General features: G+C 52.4%; 1 protein-coding gene and 1 non-coding gene across 2 annotated transcripts; both read left to right on the top strand.

Annotated features, from left to right (window-relative positions):
* Positions 1 to 6,409: 6,409 nt before the first annotated feature.
* Positions 6,410 to 6,482, top strand: TRNAR-CCU (transfer RNA arginine (anticodon CCU)). The gene has a single exon. It is a non-coding gene; the product is annotated as a tRNA-Arg (tRNA).
* A 3,268-nt stretch (positions 6,483 to 9,750) lies between these two features.
* LOC133361868 (neuronal cell adhesion molecule-like) lies at positions 9,751 to 20,557 on the top strand (the record flags this gene model as incomplete). Its single annotated transcript, XM_061580856.1, has 12 exons — positions 9,751 to 9,856; positions 10,324 to 10,441; positions 10,502 to 10,583; positions 10,915 to 11,043; positions 13,555 to 13,722; positions 14,549 to 14,657; positions 15,312 to 15,535; positions 17,457 to 17,591; positions 18,190 to 18,333; positions 19,338 to 19,449; positions 20,276 to 20,435; positions 20,537 to 20,557. Coding segments are annotated over 12 exons (1,508 nt in total), but the record flags the coding sequence as incomplete, so codon positions are not given.
* Between the last annotated feature and the right edge of the window lie 1,919 nt (positions 20,558 to 22,476).

Genomic DNA, 22,476 nt, shown 5'->3' with positions numbered 1-22,476 from the left:
AGATAGAGTCTGCCTCAGTGGCCCGCGATCACAAATCACTACTTAACTCCATCAAAAAAGTAACCTGCAGCGCCACACCTATTACCATCATTAGGTGAGAAAACGGTGATCCAATTTCCGACCCTCAGGAACAGGTTTGCAGATTTGCTGAGCATTTCTGTGAGGTCCTGGGGAAGGGGAAATCCCTCAGCCAGGAAAACATCATGGCACAAAGTGGGGATAACCCTGCTGAGGCTGCCGTGCCTCAAATATTGGAAGAGGTCACCCCCTGTGAGTGGCTGGCTGAGGTGCCGTCTGTTGAGGAAGTACTGAAGGCGATCCGGAGTCTGAGACCAGGAAAGGCACCGGGCAGAGATGATCTCCCAAGCGAAATGCTGAGGGAGGGTGGCGTTTGTGCACAGACTGCCCTATATGACATCATAACAACAGTCTGGACCACTGGACGGGTTCTGCAAGATTGGAAGGATGCCCTGGTGGTCCCCCTCTTTAAGAAGGGGGACCGCACAGACTGTAACAACTACAGGGGCATCTCACTCCTCAGTGTGCCGGGAAAGGTCCTGGCAAGGATTATTCAACATCGCCTTGCTAGGCAAGCTGAGGAGAGGCTTGCGGAGCCCCAATGCGGTTTCAGGAAAGGGCGGTCCTGCACAGATGGCATTTTTTCTGTCCGTCTGCTACAGCAAAGGTGTAGGGAATTCCAAAAAGACCTACATCTCTGCTTTATTGACCTGGTCAAGGCCTATGATACCATCAGTAGGACTGGGCTCTGGGTTGTTCTTCGTGCTTTCGGAGTCCCTGACCCTCTGCTCACGATCATTAAGGACCTTCATGATGGTGAGCGGGCCCGGGTAAAACTACGTGGCCGGGAGTCGGAGCCTTTCCCTGTACACCTTGGGGTGCGACAGGGATGTCCTCTGGCTCCCACATTATTTAACATCTATTTTGACCGCGTAGTTCGTGAAGCCTTCAATAGCTGTACCGGGGGAATTTCCATTTGGTACAGATATAATGGGAGGCTGATCGATGCCCGGGTGCGATCAAGGGATGGCTCCCTATTGGTCAACCACGTTATGTATGCCGATGATTTGGTAATAGCTGCTCATTCAGAAGAGGAGTTGGAGACGCTGCTGCTGAGACTGGAGCGTGCCACTAAGAGGTGGGGCCTTACCATCAGCCCCACCAAAACTAAGCACCTGCCTGGGTATTTTGTACCATCGGACACTCCACCCCCACAACTCCCAATTGGTGATGGGGCAGTTGTGGAGAGAGTGGAGAGTTTCCCATACCTGGGCAGTGTGCTTATGACCGGCTCCAGTTTATCAGCAGAGGTCTCACTCCGAATCAGTCGAGCGGCAATATCTTTTCATCGGTTGCGTAACGCTGTGTGGAAGCTACCTGGTCTGTCGCTCCGCACGAAGCTTCAGGTCTTCTCGGCCACAGTCATTCCCTCCCTTCTCTACGCTTGCGAAAGTTGGACCCCCCTTAATGGAGCATCTTCGCCGGTTGGAAACATTTAGGCTGGCCTGCCTACGATCCATCCTGGGTTTAACCAGGCTGGATTGTGTGAGGAACTCACAAATCCTTGAAAGATCTGGGCAAAGTCCCATCGGTGAGCTCCTCCGGCAGGCAAGGCTGCGTTGGCTGGGTCATGTAGCCCGCATGCCCAGCCACATGCCTAAACAGCTTTTGTTCGGCCGGATCGAGGGGGCTAAACGGGCACGGCACGGGCTAGAGAAGAGATGGAGTGATGTGGTACAGGAGGACGTGGAGCTGAGTGGACTTGCCGATGACTGGTACCAGCAGTGTCAAGATCGGCCTCTGTGGAGGAGGCTCGTGAAGGACTCTACTGGGCAGTTGGAGGCAGTCGCCCTCCAACAACAACGGAGGGCGGAGGAGCGACGCTCACAACAACGAGCGGAGCGCCGGGTGGCTAAAGCACAGCAAGTTGGCACAGTAGGGGGCACAGGTGGTGCATCAGCCAGTCATCTCAGTCATCTTGGTCAGTCGACCCGTGGCACCTGGGTCTGCCCCGTGACCTCCTGCCAGCGGGCATTCGACACTTCACGTGGCCTCAAGGTGCACATGGCCTGGCACAAGCGTCGTGGTGAAGTCACCGCCACTTAGTGGCGAATGGCGATTGTTGTTGTCCGGCAAAACAACCCCCTACCTCGTTCGTGCCGGACAGCAACGCTGTGATGGGCAGTGCCGTGGGGGGAGGGCCAACTTAAATTCGCCATTCCCCTCATGGCGTTTGTAAACACCGCAGCGGCCAAATGGGGGCTCTGGTCAGGTGTGAGGGGCTGGTAATCTCTCCACCTTCAATTCATGACCACAAAGCGACCTGCAAAATATCTAATTCAGCTTGTCCCGGAGGAGCCGTGGGGACAGGCACTTATGACGTCTACTGGCCAAACCCCATTTGGCGGAGCCAGGAGACTGAATCCTTACCCTCGGGGCTCCTCCAGAAACAATAAAAAACCACTGCGGGTGGCCACGTGGAATGTTCGAACGCTCACTGCGGAGGAGAGTATGCCACCCCTCTGTCGGGAGCTGGACCAGTACCGCCTGGATCTCTGTGGTATTCAGGAGGTCCGGTGGACCGGCTCAGGCTCCTGCCACCATGAGGGGTGGACAGTCCTCTTCTCGGGGCATGAGACTGCCAAACAACAGGGTCTGGCTCTTCTGAACAAAACAAGGGGTTGCGGGAGCGTGGTGGTGAGGTGTGGGAAGCTGTAAGCCCCAGGCTACTGTGGGCTCGCCTTCCCATCAACCAGAGGCGAGGAGTGGTGGTCGTGGTTACTTATGCCCCCACTGAAGACGAACATCCGTGGAGGGATGCAGGCAAGGCCGATGAGTCAGATGCCTTCTATGACCTGTCACAGGTGTTAGCTAAAGTGGCCCCTCGGGATAGAGTCATCTTGTTGGGCAACTTCAATGCCCGAGTTGGTCATGATACTGGCACTTGGCCTGCAGTGATTGCACCATAAACTCAACACTGCCCATACACTCAACACTGCACTATAGACTCAACACTGCCCATAGACTCAACACTGCCCATAGACTCAACACTGCCCATAGACTCAACACTGCACCATAGACTCAACACTGCCATAGACTCAACACTGCCCATAGACTCAACACTGCCCATAGACTCAACACTGCCCATAGACTCAGCACTGCCCATAGACTCAACACTGCCCATAGACTCAACACTGCCCATAGACTCAACACTGCCCATAGACTCAACACTGCACCATAGACTCAACACTGTCCATAGACTCAACACGTGCCCATAGACTCAACACTGTTACCCATAGACTCAACACTGCTACCCATAGACTCAACACTGCACCATAGACTCAACACTGTTACCCATAGACTCTACACTGCCCATAGACTCAGCACTGCACCATAGACTCAACACGTGCCCATAGACTCAACACGTGCCCATAGACTCAACACTGCACCATAGACTCAACACTGCTCATAGACTCAACACGTGCCCACAGACTCAGCACTGCACCATAGACTCAACACTGTCCATAGACTCAATACGTGTCCATAGACTCAACACTGCACCATAGACTCAACACTGTCCATAGACTCAATACGTGTCCATAGACTCAACACTGCCCATAGACTCAACACGTGCCCACAGACTCAGCACTGCACCATAGACTCAACACTACCCATAGACTCAACATTACACATAGACTCAACACTGCCCATAGACTCAACACGTGCCCACAGACTCAGCACTGCACCATAGACTCAACACTGCACCATAGACTCAACACTGCCCCCCCTGCACCCCCCGCACCCCCCTGTACCCCTCCTCCTCACCCAGCAGTAGATAGAGTCTACCCTACGCGATGTTGACTCTAGACGTGGGTATTGCGCAACGCATTCCATGATTGTGAAACTTAAATCCGCACAGCTCAGCGGGAACCATCGACTATTCGCCAGAGTCGAGCCAGCCCTTGGCAAGGGGCGTGTTGAGTCAACAGGGCTGAGTCTACACGGAGCCCTGGACACAGACGCTGCTGCAGTCAAGCTGCTGGGTGCTGGCTGGGTTCTTGCTGGGCAACTGCTGCTCCACCATTGCTGTGGTGCTGGGACTGACACCTCACCAGGCAAGCCTCTCATCACCACCACCTCCACCTCATCCTCCTGCTGTGTGGGTGAGTGAGCGAGCGAGTGGGGGGTGAGTGTGTGCGTGTAGGCCTCGGCAAGGTGGAGGTTAAAGGGAAAAGCAGCGATTCTAGATTTGAAGTTTTCGTGACTGCAAGGGTTCATACTCTTAGCGGGTTGTTTTTCGGTAAAATCGCGTCGGTAAAAAAAAGAAAAAACATTATAATGAAATAAAAATACATCGACTTATTTTCACGTATTATTATTTTACTTTTCTTATTTAACCTACGTGACTTTACCGAAAAAAACTTAAGAGTAAGAAAAACAATGAGCCTACTTTTACCCTTACCAATAATCCGATTACAGGGTAATTACTGGGGTACTACTACACGTGCACAAGGTGTATAGCGGTACATGCTGTAGGTAGAGCGCTTTGTTCATATAGATACTCTCGATGATTCCAATTTTACACGTTGTTGTTGTTGTCGTTGTTGTATCCTCAAATCTTGAAAGTCAATTTTAACCCACTTCCCAATGTGGCATCGACTGCAAACTTGGTATACTTACGTCATACTGATGACAACACTATATTCTATCATTAAAACTAAAAAAATATATATTTTAAAACATTCTTTTGGAAATGTTATGTTTCGGCTTGGGTCGAATTGTCCACGCTCAACTAACGTTGGCTGTAATTGGCCACGGTGAATGCATTTATGATACGTAGCTTGAGCGATTTTATTTACTACTACACACTAATATACACTACACTATACACTACACGCTAAACTATACACTACACTATTACTATACACTACACTATACACTACACTATACGCTACACTATACACTACACACTAATATACACTACACTATACAGTATACACTACACTATGATACGTAGCTTGAGCGATTTTATTTACTACTACACACTAATATACACTACACTACACACTACACTATTACTATACACTACACTATTACTATACACTACGCTATACACTACACTACACACTACACTAAACTCTACACTACACTATTACTATACACTACGCTATACACTACACTATACACTACACTATACACTACACTATACAGTATACACTACACTATGATACGTAGCTTTAGCGATTTCATTTCAATGTTACCACGATACGATACGTTCAATGCATGCTAAAAGTTTATTTTTCTAGCAGATAGGATTGTTTCCTGAACAAACTTCATATTAATTTGCAGTTCATATAGGTAGGCTAAGAATTACCTTGGTTTTTTTACTTTAAATGTTACTGTGCAATACAGTCTTGTAATTAATAAGCACACAGGATATAGTCTATACAGTACGCTACTGTAACTTGCTCTGTTTTGCTAGATTATCACCAAGACTCCTGGCTAGGCTAGAGGCCATCTTCGACTTACGATATTTTCGACTTACGATGATAGGGTCGTCGTGACACATCTCCATCGTAAATAGAAGTGACATTCAGATCGACATCACGTGCCACCCTCCATCTGCACTGCTCCTTCTGCTGCTGCTGAGTTCAACAACTCGGCAGAACCAGCGTCACCGCCACGCAAAGTAGAGGAAAGGTAAAACCATCATTGACATGTTTTTATAAATACATATTCAACTTAACTAATTCGTTATCTATATACAGATAACATGAAAACACGATATTGTTTATCGATATACAGATACAGCTAAACTACGTGTTATCCATATACAGATAAAACTAAACTAGATTTAATCGGTATACAGATAATTGATATACTCTTAGGTTTTTTTCGGTAAAACTACGTAGGTAAGAAAAGTTATAAAATTTATAATAAACGAAAAATAACTCAATTGTGATGTAATTTAGTTATTTTTCATTTATTATAATATTTTTCTTATTTTTTTCCTACGTGACTTTACCGAAAAAACCTAAGAGTATGAATCCTTGCAGTTACGAAAGCTTCAAATCTCAAAGAAAATTTCGTATTTTAAAATCCTTTATATTAAGTTCACTTGCTTGCGCGCTTATGACCGTGCAAATCTTTCGGTCGTTTTTTAACCCACTTCCCGTGATCCAATCGAGCTGACATTTTGCACACAGACTCGTTGTGCGTGACAATTCATTTTCGTGAAAAAAAAATTCCAAAATTTTCCACTTTTTAGGAAAAAAACAATTATCAACATGAATAAAACAGAGGGGACGAAAGGGGAAAAACATATATTTTTTTATTGTGAGTTTATTTAAGAAGTCTGTACATAAGCCAGGTTTTCATCATGCTACATGTAGCCCCAGTGGCCTAATGGATAAGGCACTGGCCTCCTAAGCCAGGGATTGTGGGTTCGAGTCCCACCTGGGGTTGCTGAGAAAAAGCTGTTCATTTTGTAAAATCAAAAAGTCAAGTTAACGAATCTGATAATGAAAAGCCAAAATGGCGCTGTGCCTATAGAAGAGAGTTTTAAAACAGTGTTCAGTTATACTCTTTGGTTCTTTCGGTAAAGTTACGTCGGTATAGTGTCCATCATCAGGTGATGATGATGGATGCTTGTGTTGATGATAGACGCTTGTGTTGAGCCCGAAACGTCGTGATTTATTTTATTTTACACCTACGTGAATTTACCGAAAGAACCAAAGTGTATGGATTCCTGAAGTCACGAAAGCTTCTAATCAAGAGAGCTTTAAACATTCTAGATTTGAAGCTTTCGTGACTGCAAGGATTCTTATTCTTAGGTTTTTTTCGGTAAATTCACGTAGGTAAAACATTAAAATTTATAAAAGTAAAATGTAACTTTTTTTTACTTTTATTAATTTTAATGTTTTACCTACGTGACTTTACCGAAAAAACCTAAGAATAAGAGTTTTAAACAGTGTACTTTGGTGACAATTATCAACATTGATAAAGCAGAGAATAAAAGGGGAAAATACATATCCATTTCTATTATTATTAAATCCTTTATATTCAGTTCACTTGCTTGCGCGCTTACGACCGTGCAAATCTTTCGGTCGTTTTTTAACCCACTTCCCGTGATCCAATCGAGCTGATATTTTGCACACAGACTCGTTGTGCGTGACAATTTATTTTCGTCAAACATTTTTTCAAAAATTTTCCACTTTTTAGGGAAAAAAAATTTCACTAACACAATCGTATATTTTTCCTAAACACAGAAAATTATTCAAGAAAACAACAAAAATGTACAATATAAACAATCATACAAAAACTGAAAACCTTATAATCCTTATATACGACTTCCCTTATATTTAATTTAAAATACCAATGTGATAAAAATGAAACTCTTACTCAAAAAAAACAGAAATGAATAATAAAATAAAACCGATGCCCCACATATAAAGGATTTATAGTGTAAAACTTTGTTTTTACTTTGAGCGTATCGTGCTTTTGTATTGAATGTTCTCATGTCCTGACCCCGTGACCGTCCTCGGCGTTTGTGTAAAATAACTTGATAGCTCACCGGAATGAAGACCTTCATCTGTATTTCTAAAACACCTCAATGCTTTTAGATTTGAAGCATTCGTGACTGCAACGATTCATACTCTTAGGTTTTTTCGGTAAAGTCAAGTAGGGAAAAATAAATATTAAATAATAAAATAATGAAAATAATAAAATTATTTAAATTATATAAAATAGTCTAATAATTATCATTTTATTTCTATAATTTCTATCATTTTATAATTTATTTATTACTATTTATTTTCCCCTACGTGACTGAAATTCGCTGCCTGGATGGCTTTTAGTAGACAAACAACACGTCACAGATGTTCCATTGTAAGACCCCAAAATCTCCCTCCCATCCTTCCCCCTCCTGCCGCCCCTCCCTCTCCTACTCCCCCCTCCCTCTTGCTCCTCCCCCCTCCCTCCCACCCCTCCCTCCCTCCTCCCCTCCCTCCCCCCCCTCCCTCCCACCCCTCTCTCACCTCCCTCCCTCCTCCCCTCCCACCACTCCCTCCCTCTCTCCCTCCCACCCCTCTCTCCCTCTATCCCTCGTCCCCTCCCCCCCTCCCTCCCACCCCTCTCTCACCTCCCTCCCTCCCACCCCTCTCTCCCTCCCCTCCCTCCCTCCTCCCCTTCCTCCCTCCCCCCCTCCCTCCCACCCCTCTCTCACCTCCCTCCCACCCCTCCCTTCCTCCCTCCCCTCTCCCTCCCCTCCCTCTTCTCCTCCCCTCCTAGCCAAGTGAAGGAAGCCCCCCCCCACCCCGATGGCGTCTTCTTTCTCCACCACCACCGCCGCCCCCCACCTCGTGGTGGCGTCTCTGCTGCTGCTGCTGCAGCTCGGCGCTCTTTGTGAGCAGCCCCTCGTCCTGCCCCTTGACCGTGAGTAGCAAACACCCCCCCCCCCTCCCGTTAAGCAGCTGATACCCCCCCCCTACAGCACCTAAGGTCCATCTTCTTGATTCTTTCGGTAAAGTCACGTAGAAGGGAAATAATAAAATAATGAAAATAAAATATTTTATGTTTTTAATAATAAAAATTAAAAATGTAATTTCGATGTAAAGCTTTCGTGACTGCAGGGATTCATCTTCTTGGTTCTTTCGGTAAAGTCACGTAAAAGGGAAATAATTAAATAATAAAAATAAAACATAGTAAAATAATTCTCACGACGTTTCGGCCACAACGCAAGCAGAAGACCAGGTCTGTCGGGGAGACAGCGTCAGATACTGTCTCCCCGACAGACCTGGTCTTCACCTGAGGACGGCTGCTTGCGTTTAACCAATAAGATGAATCCCTGCAGTCACGAAAGCTTTAAATCGAAACACCTAAGGTCTTCGCTCATTTACCAGCTTCACATTCCCTATTGTTGTACAAACACTGGAGGAAGGGCCTTTGCTATTGATGCCCCCAGGGTCTGGAATGCTGTCGCCAATAAACTGCAATTTGAATCTCTACCTATGAGATCTTCACTCAAAACTGCTCTAGAGGAGTTGTACACCCCTAACTGCCACTGCAATTTAGTGGCCTAAAATACAATGTTTCGCTCCAGATGATCGCTGCAAAGTATGATCTGTGTTTTGATTTAGTGCGCTGATCTTAAAGGTGCATTGAAAAATGTTGACACTCCGACTGATGCTCCTCCTGCTGTTGTGGAGTGACCCATGCAGCCAGCTGTGGCTGCAGGGTTTGGTGGTACATGTTGTTTACATCGTTTATTGTGAAAACTCCGTCACAGTTCCTATGACCTGCACTGTTGCATTGCTTTCACGGCTTTATTTTGGTGATTTTCGAAAAGTTCTTTGGTTTGGCCATGTTTGTTTGTTGTAGTACAGAGTTAGACTGATGGCGTTAATCTAAGTTGTCTTGCGGTTGTTGTTGTTGTTGTTTGACTTGCATCCCACTGGGATGTTTGCACACAGCGTTGGTGTACGGTGATTTTTCTGCAATATTTTGCTGTCTTTTCTTGGATTTGCTTTTAGCACTCAGTCACATCGTCACTTTAAGATGTTTTTTGTTCGTGTTTTTGTTTTTTGTTTGTTGCGGTTGCACCCGATTCAAGAGCCGAATGTCTCACAGGGCTCTACACCCACTACATGAACTTGAAACTTGAAACTACACCCATCACTCATCCACCCAAGTCCATCAACTCAACTTTGTTGTTGACCCGTTGGTCTCTCGCAGTCACCCAGCCCCCGTCCATCACGTGGCAATCGCGCGAGGACTACATCGTCGACCCACGTGACAACGTGGTGCTGCAGTGTGAAGCACGCGGCAACCCAGCGCCCACGTACGCTGCACACTCCTCCATCCATCCCTCACTACATCTCCCCTCACTCCCGACTTACCCCCCCTCCCCATCTCCCTACCCCCCTTCCTCCCTCCATCCCGAATTAACTCTCTCCCTCCCTCCTCCCTCCCTTCCTTCCCCTCCCTCCATCCCATCCCCACCTCCCCTCCCCTCCCCTCCCCCCTCCTCCCTCCCCTCCCTCCATCCCATCCCCACCCACCTCCCTCCCCCACCCTCCCCCCTCCCTCCATCCCTCCCTTCTGACTTACCCCCATCCCCACCTCCCTCCCCCCTCCCCCTCCCTTCCCTCTCCTCCATCCCATCCCTCCCCCTCCCCTCCCTCCCCCCTCCCCTCCCTACCCCCCCTCCCCCTCCCTCCCCCCCCCCACTCCCCCCCCCTCCCCCCTCCCCTCCCTCCCTCCCCCCCCCCCACTCCCCCCCCTCCCCCCTCCGCGCCTGTGCTGCAGCTTCTGGTGGAGCAAGGACGGGGGCAGCTTTGACCCCGACAGTGACCCCCACGTGCGGCGCCGTGGGGATGGCTCGGGGACCTTCACCGTCGACTTGGCGGCGGTGGCGGCGGCGGCGGCGGAGTCCGGTGGTGACGGTGGCGGTGACGGTGACGGTGACGTCACCGCGGCGGTGCAGCGCTACCAGGGGGTCTACCGCTGCTGGGCGGGGAACCGGGCGGGCACGGCGCTCAGCAACAACATCACCGTGAGGCTGGCGCGTGAGTGGGGGGGGGGGGCACGCTCGCACCGTCAACTACTCACTCACTCACACACACACAGGGTGTGCTAACCGCTGCACCACCACTCCCCACTCACACACACACACAGGGCGCTAACCGCTGCACCACCACTCCCCACACACAAAGTGCTGAACCCGTCCTGGGCCCTCCCCTAGGTCGACTCAGCCTCAAACGCGTACCTAATGCGCCATGTAAACACGTCACCATCGGGGAGACAAAGGCGGCCCGGTGCTGACCACCAACTCGCTGGCAGCACTTGCCCCGACGCCCTGCGAAGGCTACACAGGGAGACTTTGTCTGTACCCTGCAGGTGCCCCGCGGTGGCCTCGTGAGCAGCTTGCGCCCGTCATGGCCGCCGTGGGCTCCCCGGCCGTGCTGCCCTGCCGCCCTCCTGCTGCCCACGGCTTCCCTCCTCCCACCGTCTTCTGGCTGGACAGCTGTGAGTACCACGCTGCCCTTGAGATGTTGACTACCTCGCCTGGTAGACAGGAGGGCGTGGGTTCGATCCCGACCCTGACGACGCCTGCTGCTGCTGTATATTTGGAGTTTGCGTGTCTCTCTCATCATCATCACGCTGGCTATGAGATGTTGACTACCTCACCTGGCACGCAGGAGGTCTGTGTCTCTCTCTTTCATCATCATCATGGTGGCTATGAGATGTTGACTACCTCGCCTGCTAGACAGGAGGGCGTGGGTTCGATCCCGACCCTGACGACGCCTGCTGCTGCTGTATATTTGTAGTTTGCGTGTCTCTCTCATCATCACGTTGGCTATGAGATGTTGACTACGTCGCCTGGCACGCAGGAGGTCTGTGTCTCTCTCTTTCATCATCATCACGGTGGCTATGAGATGTTGACTACCTCGCCTGGTACGCAGGAGGTCTGTGTCTCTCTCTTTCATCATCATCATGGTGGCTATGAGATGTTGACTACCTCGCCTGGTACGCAGGAGGTCTGTGTCTCTCTCTCTCATCATCACCACGCTGGCTATGAGATGTTGACTACCTCGCCTGGTACGCAGGAGGTCTGTGTCTCTCTCTTTCATCATCATCACGGTGGCTATGAGATGTTGACTACCTCGCCTGGTACGCAGGAGGTCTGTGTCTCTCTCTTTCATCATCATCACGTTGGCTATGAGATGTTGACTACCTCGCCTGGTACGCAGGAGGTCTGTGTCTCTCTCATCATCACCACGCTGGCTATGAGATGTTGACTACCTCGCCTGGTACGCAGGAGGTCTGTGTCTCTCTCTTTCATCATCATCATGGTGGCTATGAGATGTTGACTACCTCGCCTGGTAGACAGGAGGTCTGTCTCATCATCACCACGCTGGCTATGAGATGTTGACTACCTCGCCTGGTACGCAGGAGGTCTGTGTCTCTCTCTTTCATCATCATCATGGTGGCTATGAGATGTTGACTACCTCGCCTGGCACGCAGGAGGTCTGTGTCTCTCTCTTTCATCATCATCACGGTGGCTATGAGATGTTGACGACCTCGCCTGGTGTGCAGGAGGTCTGTGTCTCTCTCTCTCATCATCACCACGCTGGCTATGAGATGTTGACTACCTCGCCTGGTACGCAGGAGGTCTGTGTCTCTCTCTTTCATCATCATCACGGTGGCTATGAGATGTTGACTACCTCGCCTGGTAGACAGGAGGTCTGTGTCTCTCTCTCTCATCATCACCACGCTGGCTATGAGATGTTGACTACCTCGCCTGGTACGCAGGAGGTCTGTGTCTCTCTCTTTCATCATCATCATGGTGACTATGAGATGTTGACTACCTCGCCTGGCACGCAGGAGGTCTGTGTCTCTCTCTTTCATCATCATCATGGTGGCTATGAGATGTTGACTACCTCGCCTGGTGTGCAGGAGGTCTGTGTCTCTCTCTTTCATCATCATCACGGTGGCTATGAGATGTTGACTACCTCGCCTGGTATACAGGAGGTCTGTGTCTCTCTCATCATCACGGTGGCTATGAGATGTTGACTACCTCGCCTGGTAGACAGGAGGTCTGTGTCTCTCATCATCATCATCATCACGGTGGCTATGATATGTTGCCAGACGACCCCGCCGGGAGTAGCGGAGCGGTGAATCATCATCATGTCTCCACGGGTCGATGTGTTGATGATTCGGCTCTCTCGGGGTGTCTCTGGGTCTCCCTGAGTCTCTGTGCATCTCTGTGAGTCTGGATATCGGCGGGTATCTACGAGTCTGCTCTGTTCGCGTGGCTGCCGATGCCGATGCAAATGAACAAGCACAATGCCACATACTCTCAGGTTGTTTCGGTAAAGTCATGTAGGTCAAAAAAATAAGTGAAAAATAACTAAATTAAATCACGACGTTTCGGAGGCAACACAAGTCTCCGTCTTCAGGTGGGACCGTCACAGCCAAAATCACTGTATCAATCACAGCCAAATTCACTGTATCAATCACAGCCAAATTCACTGTATCAATCACATCCAAATTCACTGTATCAATCACATCCAAATTCACTGTATCAATCACATCCAAATTCACTGTATCAATCACAGCCAAATTCACTGTATCAATCACATCCAAATTCACTGTATCAAGTGGTAAATTTGGCTGTGACGGTCCCACGTGAAGACGGAGACTTGTGTTGCCTCCGAAACGTCGTGATTGAATTGAGTTATTTGTCACTTATTATTTTATTTTCATTATTATTTCTTACCTACGTGACTTTACCGGAAAAAAAACCCCGAGAGTGTGAATCCTTGCCAGTCACGAAAGCTTCAAATCTAGAATCACTGCTGCAGAGTTGTTCATCTTCCATTTGCGTCTCGTCAAGAATCCGCGTCCGCCACTACCACGGTTTGCGCGACGGACTTCTAATAAAGATTCCCATCTCCTCAATCCCTCCCCCTGCCGCCCCCCCGACTGCCCACCGCCCTTAACCCCGGGGTGGTGCTGCTGCCGGTGCTGCCGCAGCCGTGAAGAAAGTTCCGCTGGATGCGCGAGTGACGCAGGGTCCAGAGGGTGACCTGCATTTCGCCAACGTGCTCCGCGGCGACGGGGGTGACTACGTGTGCCACGCGCGCTACCCGCACACGGGCACCATCCGCTACAAGCAGCCGCTACGGCTGGTCGTCACACGCAGTGAGTGGCGGCGGCGGCGTGGTGGCGGCAGCGGTGGCAAACGCCGGGAAGTTGCGTGTGTACATGTGTGTGTGCGTGTGTGAGTGTGTGTGTGTGCGTGCGTGTGTGGATGTGTGTGTGTGTGGACGTGTGTGTGTGTGGACGTGTGTGTGTGCGTGTGTGTGCGCGTGTACGTGTGTGTGGACGTGTGTGTGTGTACGTGTGTGCGTGTGTACGTGTGTATGTGTGTGTGGACGTGTGTGTGTACGTGTGTGTGTGTGTGTGTACGTGTGAGTGCGTGTGTACGTGTGTGCGTGTGTACGTGTGTGTATGTGTACATGTGAGTGTGTGTGGACGTGTGAGTGTGTGTACGTGTGTACGTGTGTGTGTGTACGTGTGTGTGCGTGTGTGTGTGCGTGTGTACGTGTGTGTGTGTGCGTGTGGACGTGTGTGTGTGTGTGTACGTGTGAGCGTGTGTGTGCGTGTGTACGTGTGTGTGTGCGTGTGTACGTGTGTGTGTGCGTGTGTACGTGTGAGTGTGTGTACGTGTGAGCGTGTGTGTGTGTGAGTGTGTGTGTGTGGACGTATGGACGTGTGTGTGTGTACGTGTGAGTGTGTGTACGTGTGTGTGTGCGTGTGTGTGTGTGTACGTGTGAGCGTGTGTACGTGTGTGCGTGTAGGTGTGTACGTGTGTGTGTGTGTGGACGTGTGAGTGTTCAGATAATCGTCACCGGTGTTGCCCTACGGCGGGAATCAAACTCGGGTCATGGGCAGGTTTTGTAGCGCAGCGTGGCGCTAACCACTGTCCCACCGCTCCCCGCGCACCACACGTGGATGATGCACGCAGAGCGTCCGTCAAAGCGCCGGCCGGTGTTCGTGGAGCCTGCGGGGGAGACGAGTAGCAAGGTGGTGCTCACCGGGGAGACGCTGCTGCTGATGTGCATCACACAAGGGCTGTACGTACACACGCGCGCACACGCACACACACACGCGCACACACATGCACACACACACACACGCGCACACACACACATGTACACACACACGTGCACGCACACACACACACGTGCACGCACACACACCCACACGTGCACGCACACACACACACATGTGCACGCACACACACACACGTGCACGCACACACACACACACGTGCACGCACACACACACACGTGCACGCACATACACACACGTGCACACGCACGCACACACACACACGTGCACGCACACACACACACGTGCACGCACACACACACACACGTGCACGCACACACACACACGTGCACGCACACACACACACGTGCACGCACACACACACACGTGCACGCACACACACACACACGTGCACGCACACACACACACGTGCACGCACACACACACACGTGCACGCACACACACACACGTGCACACCACACGTGCACGCACACACACACGTGCACGCACACACACGTGCACGCACACACACACGTGCACGCACACACACACGTGCACACTTACGCACACACACACATGCACACACACACGTGCACACGCACACACACACGTGCACACGCACGCACACACACACACGTGCACACGTGCGCGTGCGTTCCCTGTGTGTGTGCGCGTAGCCCCACGCCTAAGGTGAGCTGGAGCAAGTGGGGTGGGGCGGCGTCGTCGGAGGAAGCCGCCCCCCTCGCCGCCCCCTCCGGCACGACGTTGGCACAACGCTGGCACGACACCGGTACGACGCTGGTCATCCACAACGCGGCGCTGTCCGACGGCGGCAGCTACCAGTGCCGCGCCGTCAACAGCGAGGGTGTGGCGCTGCACACCGTCACGGTCACCGTGGAAGGTGTGCACCTGTGTGTGTGTGTGTCTGTGTGTGTGTGTCTGTGTGTTCGGCCGGATCGAGGGGGCTAGACGGGCGCGGCACGGGCTGGAGAAGAGATGGAGTGATGTGGTACAGGAGGACGTGGAGCTGAGTGGACTTGCCGATGACTGGTACCAGCGGTGTCAAGATCGACCTCAGTGGAGGAGGCTCGTGAAGGACGCTACTGGGCAGTTGGAGGCAGTCGCCCTCCAACAAGAACGGAGGGCGGAGGAGCGACGCTCACAACAACGAGCGGAGCGCCGGGTGGCTAAAGCACAGCAAGTTGGCACAGTAGGGGGCACAGGTGGTGCATCAGCCAGTCATCTCGGTCATCTCGGTCAGTCGACCAGTGGCACCTGGGTCTGCCCCGTGACCTCCTGCCAGCGGGCTTTCGACACTTCACGTGGCCTCAAGGTGCACTTGGCCTGGCACAAGCATCGTGGTGACGTCACCGCCACTTAGTGGCGAATGGCGGTTGTTGTTGTTGTTGTTGTCTGTGTGCACCTGTGTGTGTGTGTGCCTGTGCCTGTGTGTGTGTCTGTGTGTGTGTGTGTGTGGGTCTGTGTGTGTGCCTGGCTCCTGCCACCATGAGGGGTGGACAGTCCTCCACTCGGGGCAGGAGACTGCCAAACAACAGGGAGTGGCTCTTCTTCTGAGCAAAATAATGAAGGGGGCGTGGGAGTGTGGCGGTGAGATGTGGGAAGCTGCGCCTGCCATTCTTCCACTCCGGTGGTGGGTGTACACCCAGGACCCCATTCCAACCTAAAGTGGCCTGGTCTCAGCTGATGAAAGTTGCAAGTGAGAATTTCATCATCGCTTGCGGCTGGGGTTGGCATCGTCCCCCACTCCTCCTGATGTCGAGGGTAAATGGGCGAGGTTTAGGACTGTGGATCATGCAGCTGCAATGGCTGCTTTGGGTACGCGGTCCAGACCTCCCCAGAAACACAGGTTAGTTGAGAAAAAGTGACAGGCCCACTCTCATCGGCTACAGCATCCCATGTCAGAGAATGAGGAGGTTGACCGCAGCCTTCGCTCGGAGGATCGGAGAGCCGTGAGGCGCTGCAAGGATGGGTGGTGGTCGCGGGTTGCTGAGGAGATGGAGTCTGCCTCAGTGGCCCGCGATCACAAATCACTATTTAACTCCATCAAAAAAGTAACCTGCAGCGCCACACCTATTACCATCATTAGGGGAAAAACGGTGATCCAATCTTCGACCCCCAGGAACAGGTTTGCAGATTGCTGAGCATTTCTGTGAGGTCCTGGGGGAGGGGAAATCCCTCAGCCAGGAAAACATCATGGCCCAAAGTGGTGATAACCCTGCTGAGGCTGCGGTGCCTCAAATATTGGAAGAGGTCACCCCCTGTGAGTGGCTGGCTGAGGTGCCATCTGTTGAGGAAGTACTGAAGGCGATCCAGAGTCTAAGACCAGGAAAGGCACCGGGCAGAGATGATCTCCCAAGCGAAATGCTGAGGGAGGGTGGCGTTTGTGCACAGACTGCCCTACATGACATCATAACAACAGTCTGGACCACTGAACGGGCTCCGCAAGATTGGAAGGATGCCCTGGTGGTCCCCCTCTTTAAGAAGGGGGACCGCACAGACTGTAACAACTACAGGGGCATCTCACTCCTCAGTGTGCCAGGAAAGGTCCTGGCAAGGATTATTCAACATCGCCTTGCTAGGCACGCTGAGAAGAGGCTTGCGGAGCCCCAATGCGGTTTCAGGAAAGGGCGGTCCTGCACAGATGCCATATTTTCTGTGCGTCTGCCACAGCAGAGGTGTAGGGAATTTCAACAAGACCTACATCTCTGCTTCCTCCTCCTCCTCCTGCCCCCCCTTTCCCCCCTCCTCTTCCCCCCCCCCCCTCCTCCTCCCCTCCTTCCCCCCCCCCCCGCCCTCTGCAGCCAAGCCGCACTGGGCGGCTGCGCTGCCAGCGAGCTGCAGCGTCGCCCCGGGGGGCAGCGCCGAGCTCACGTGCAGAGCCAGCGGAGTCCCCGCACCGACCATCCGCTGGCTCCTCAACGGCGTGCCCATCCACGGTGAGACGCGGGGGGGGGGAGCGAATGGGGGGGGGGCGGTCAGCCTCGCTCGCTTGCGGTCGATCGCACGCTCACTCAACCGCTCGTCCACCCACTTGCACGTGCACACGCTCGTCCACTTGCTCACGCTCGCGGTCCATCGTCAAGCGATCACTCGGTCGACCGATCGCGGCAAATCGCACGCTCGGTCAGCCAATCGCCCGCTCACCCGCACGCTCACTCGTCCACAATGTGCACCCACTCACCCAGCCGGTCACACGCTCACCCAGCCGGTCACACGCTCACCCAGCCGGTCACACGCTCACCCAGCCGGTCACACACTCACCCAGCCGGTCACACACTCACCCAGCCGGTCACACGCTCACCCAGCCAAATCACAGGACGTACCGAGTTGAGCCAGATCACGCCGCGTTGCGCTAAATGCATCCTACCAAACAATGGCAAATCGCGCTGAGACCATTCCACATCGTGGCACATCGTTACACATCGCGCCGAGACCACGCCGAGACCACGCCGAGACCGTGCCGAGACCGCGCCGAGACCGCGCCGAGACCGCGCCAAACCGTGCCGGGTGTCGTGCCGCCGTGCGACGGAGCAGAAGCCCCCAAGGTGCCGGGCCGGTGGGTGGACGGCGACTCCCTGACGCTGACCCGGCTGCGGGAGGAAGACACCGGCGTGTACCAGTGCCAGGCCTCCAACCGCCACGGCACCATCCTGGCCAACGCCTACGTCAACGTGCTGGGTGAGCAGGGGGTGCGGGGGAAGGACGACTGAGTCGCTGTGTGAGTCTGTGGGTCTCTGTGTGAGTTTATAGGTTGCTGTGTGAGTCTGTGGGTCGCTGTGTGAGTTTATAGGTTGCTGTGTGAGTCTGTGGGTCTGTGTCAGTCTGTGGGTCTGTGTCAGTCTGTGGGTCTCTGTGTGAGTCTATGAGTTTCTGTGTAAGTCTATGAGACTCTGTGAGATTGTGTGGTCTATCGGTCTGTGTGATTCTGTGGGTCTCTGTGTGAGTCTATGAGTCACTGTGTGAGTCTATGGGTCTCTGTGTCAGTCTGTGGGTCTCTGTGTGAGTCTATGAGTCACTGTGTGAGTCTATGGGTCTCTGTGTGAGTCTGTGGGTCTCTGTGTGAGTCTGTGGGTTTCTGTGTGAGTCTATGGGTCTCTGTGTGAGTCTATGAGTCGCTGTGTGAGTCTGTGGGTCTCTGTGTGAGTCCACTTCCTGTATTTTGTGGAGGGATGACCGCTCAGTGTCTCCCTCCGCTCCTTCCACTTGCTGATTCGCTCTCCTCATTCTCCAATCTCCTCTCTCTCTCTCGCTTCCCTCCTGAACTTTCCCTCGTCAACTCCTGCTACCACCACCCCCTCCTCCTTCACCTGGTGGCATCTCTGCTGTGGTCCCACAACATTCCTCTAACCCAGCAACCCTCCCTCCCTCCCCTGCCTCCCCCTGCTCCCTTCTAAGTTGTCTTGTGGTTGTTGTTGTTGTTGTTTGACTTGCATCCCACTGGGATGTTTGCACACAGCGTTGGTGTACGGTGATTTTCTCTGCAATATGTTGCTGTCTTTTCTTGGATTTTCTGTTTGCACTCAGTCACATATTCACTTTAAGATGTTTTCTTGTTCATGTTTTTGTTTTGTGTTTGTTGCGGTTGCACCAGATTCAAGAGCCGAATGGCTCACAGGGCTCCACACCTACTACATGAACTTGAACTTCTCTGCCTGCCCCCCCCCCCCCTGCCTCTCCCTCAGCCGTGGCCCCACGGATGCTGTCGCCGCCGGACAGGCTGTACACGGCCACAGAGGGACAGGCCGCGCACTTGGACTGTGCCGTGTTTGGGTTGCCGCGTCCCAACATCCTGTGGTGAGAGCGACGCTGGCCCGGCTACTTTACTCTCTCCGTGAACTAAGCACTCTTTGTTGTTGCTGTTGTCGTTGTTGTTGTTGTTTGAATGGGGTCCTGGTTGGAGGGGGAAGAGCGCCTAGCTTAAATATACGCTGCCAAGCCTGGCGGTGTTTCATTCAGATGCTGTCTCCCCGACAGACCTGTTCTTCACCTGAGGATGGCTGCTTGCGTTGTGGCCAAAACGTCGTGAGAATTCGATTTTATTGTGTTTTATTTTTATCATTTTATTATTTCCCTTCTACGTGACTTTACCGAAAGAACCAAGAAGAAAAAATTAACCCGTGAAAACAAAGTTTTTCACTATAAATCCTTTATATGTGGGGCATCGGTTTTATTTTATTATTCATTTCTGTTTTTCTTGAGTAAGAGTTTCATTTTTATCACATTGGTATTTTAAATTAAATATAAGGAAAGTCATATATAAGGATTATAAGGTTTTCAGTTTTTGTATGATTGTTTATATTGTACATTTTTGTTATTTTCTTGAATAATTTTCTGTGTTTAGGAAAAATATACGATTGTGTTAGTGAAATAGTTTTTTCCTAAAAAGTGGAAAATTTTGGAGAAAAAATTTTCACGAAAATACATTGTCACGCACAACGAGTCTGTGTGCAAATGTCAGCTCGATTGGATCACGGGAAGTGGGTTAAAAAACGACCGAAAGTTTTGCACGGTCGTAAGCGCGCAAGCAAGTGAACTTAATATAAAGGATTTAAAATAGTTTCGCCGCTTACTAGTCGTCAAGGCTCCCCCCCCCCTCTTTGCTTGCGCCGCGCACCGCCAGGTTCAAGGGCGACTACGCCGGACCCCTGGCGGGCGAGCGCCACCAAACCTTGGCCAACGGCACGCTGCTCATCTGGAGCGTGTCGCCTGGCGACTCGGGCACGTACACGTGCTTTGCGGTCAACAAGCTGCACCACGAGCAACTGCGGGCGCGCCTCTACGTACAAGGTCGGCAAGAGCATCGCCGGCCGGCCGGCTGCCCTCTCCGCTCCAGCACGCTCGTGCCCCCCCCCCCCCCCTTCTCTCACGCATCCCCCCCTAGTGGAGCTTCTTTGCCGCCTAGAAACACTCCGACTGGTTTGCCCATCGCTCGCTGCTCTCTCCCCCCCCCTCCCCCCCCCCCGTTGGTAACTGCCCCCTCCCTACAGTCGCCAGCGGCAGCAGCAGCAGCAGCAGCAGCTCGGAGCCGGGAGCCGTGCCACTGGACGGCACAGGTCTCTGGGGCTCCACCACCACCACCGCCACCACCACCGCCACCACTGCCACCACCACTACCACTGCCACCACCACTACCACTGCCACCACCACCACCACCACTGCCACCACCACCACTGCCACTACCACCGCTGCCACCACCACTGTCGCCACCACCACCGTCGCCACCACCACCGCCGTCACCACCACCATAACAGTCGCCACAAGCGCCACCACAACCACTCGGCACCACTACTACGGCATGAGGACACCGTCAGCACGCACGCCACCAGCCAGCGGCGGAGGTGCCAACGCTGATGACGGTGAGTTCCTCTCCTCCCTCCCGCCACGATCGCAGTGACGCCAAAATGTTAACTACCTCGCCCGGTACACAGGAGTTTGCGGGTTCGATCCTGACCCTGGCGATGCCCGTACGTCTGTTGTTTGCGTGTCTCTCTCCCCGCGGTCGCGTCCATTTGCTGCGCAATTAGAAGTAACATTTGTGGGAAAAGTCCACGAAGTTTTTCATTTTATGGGAACAGCTTCAACGCAGCCAGTTGGATCGCTGTGCACAAGATGGCGGCGATGGCTTGTCACGTCCCCGGGGGGTCCGCGTATCAGCCAGATCGACGGCGGCCGCCGGTCACGGAAGACGCATCAATCCCACGGGGTCGGCAGTGACCTCGGTGCGGTGCCAGTGTTTTTATCGTCCACGAAGAGTCGTCGCTTGTGGCCGTGCGACTCTCGTGACCCCCCCCCCCCCCCCCAGGCCGCTCCTCGTCAGAAGATGAGTCGCTCGACACGACGACTAAGAGCCCCTTCGTCAGCGCCGCGATCGCCGCGATCGCCGCGGTGGCCGCGATGGTGCCGCTGACCGTCGTGGTGTGCGCCGCGTGCCGGGCCAGGAGACGGAAGCAGACACACCACACAGAGACCCATAGACTCATCACACAGAGACCCATAGACTCACCACACAGAGACCCATAGACTCACACACAGAGACCCATAGACTCACCACACAGAGACCAATAGACTCATCACACAGACCCACAGACTCACACACAGAGACCCTTAGACTCACCACACAGAGACCCACAGACTCACTCACACAGAGACCCATAGACTCACTCACACAGAGACCCATAGACTCACTCACACAGAGACCCATAGACTCACTCACACAGAGACCCATAGACTCACTCACACAGAGACCCATAGACTCACTCACACAGAGACCCATAAACTCACTCACACAGAGACCCATAGACTCACTCACACAGAGACCCATAGACTCACTCACACAGAGACCCATAGACTCACTCACACAGAGACCCATAGACTCACTCACACAGAGACCCATAGACTCACTCACACACAGACCCATAGACTCACCACACAGAGACCCATAGACTCATCACACAGAGACCCCATAGACTCACCACACAGAGACCCATAGACTCACACACAGAGACCCATAGACTCACCACACAGAGACCCATATACTCATCACACAGACCCACAGACTCACACACAGAGACCCTTAGACTCACCACACAGAGACCCACAGACTCACCACACAGAGACCCACAGACTCACCACACTGACCCACAGACTCATCACACAGAGACCCATAGACTCATCACACAGAGACCCACAGACTCACCACACAGAGAGACCCACAGACTCACCACACAGAGACCCACAGACTCACCACACAGAGACCCACAGACTCACCACACAGAGACCCACAGACTCACCACACTGACCATACAGGTGTAATACGTGTCT

Source organism: Lethenteron reissneri, unplaced genomic scaffold (assembly GCF_015708825.2).
Source record: "Lethenteron reissneri isolate LAM-NWPU_2019-01 unplaced genomic scaffold, ASM1570882v1 scaffold_1267, whole genome shotgun sequence".
Taxonomy (NCBI): Eukaryota; Metazoa; Chordata; class Hyperoartia; order Petromyzontiformes; family Petromyzontidae; genus Lethenteron; species Lethenteron reissneri.
The sequence above is the reverse complement of the archived record's forward strand: the minus strand, read 5'-3'. Positions and strand labels throughout refer to the sequence as shown.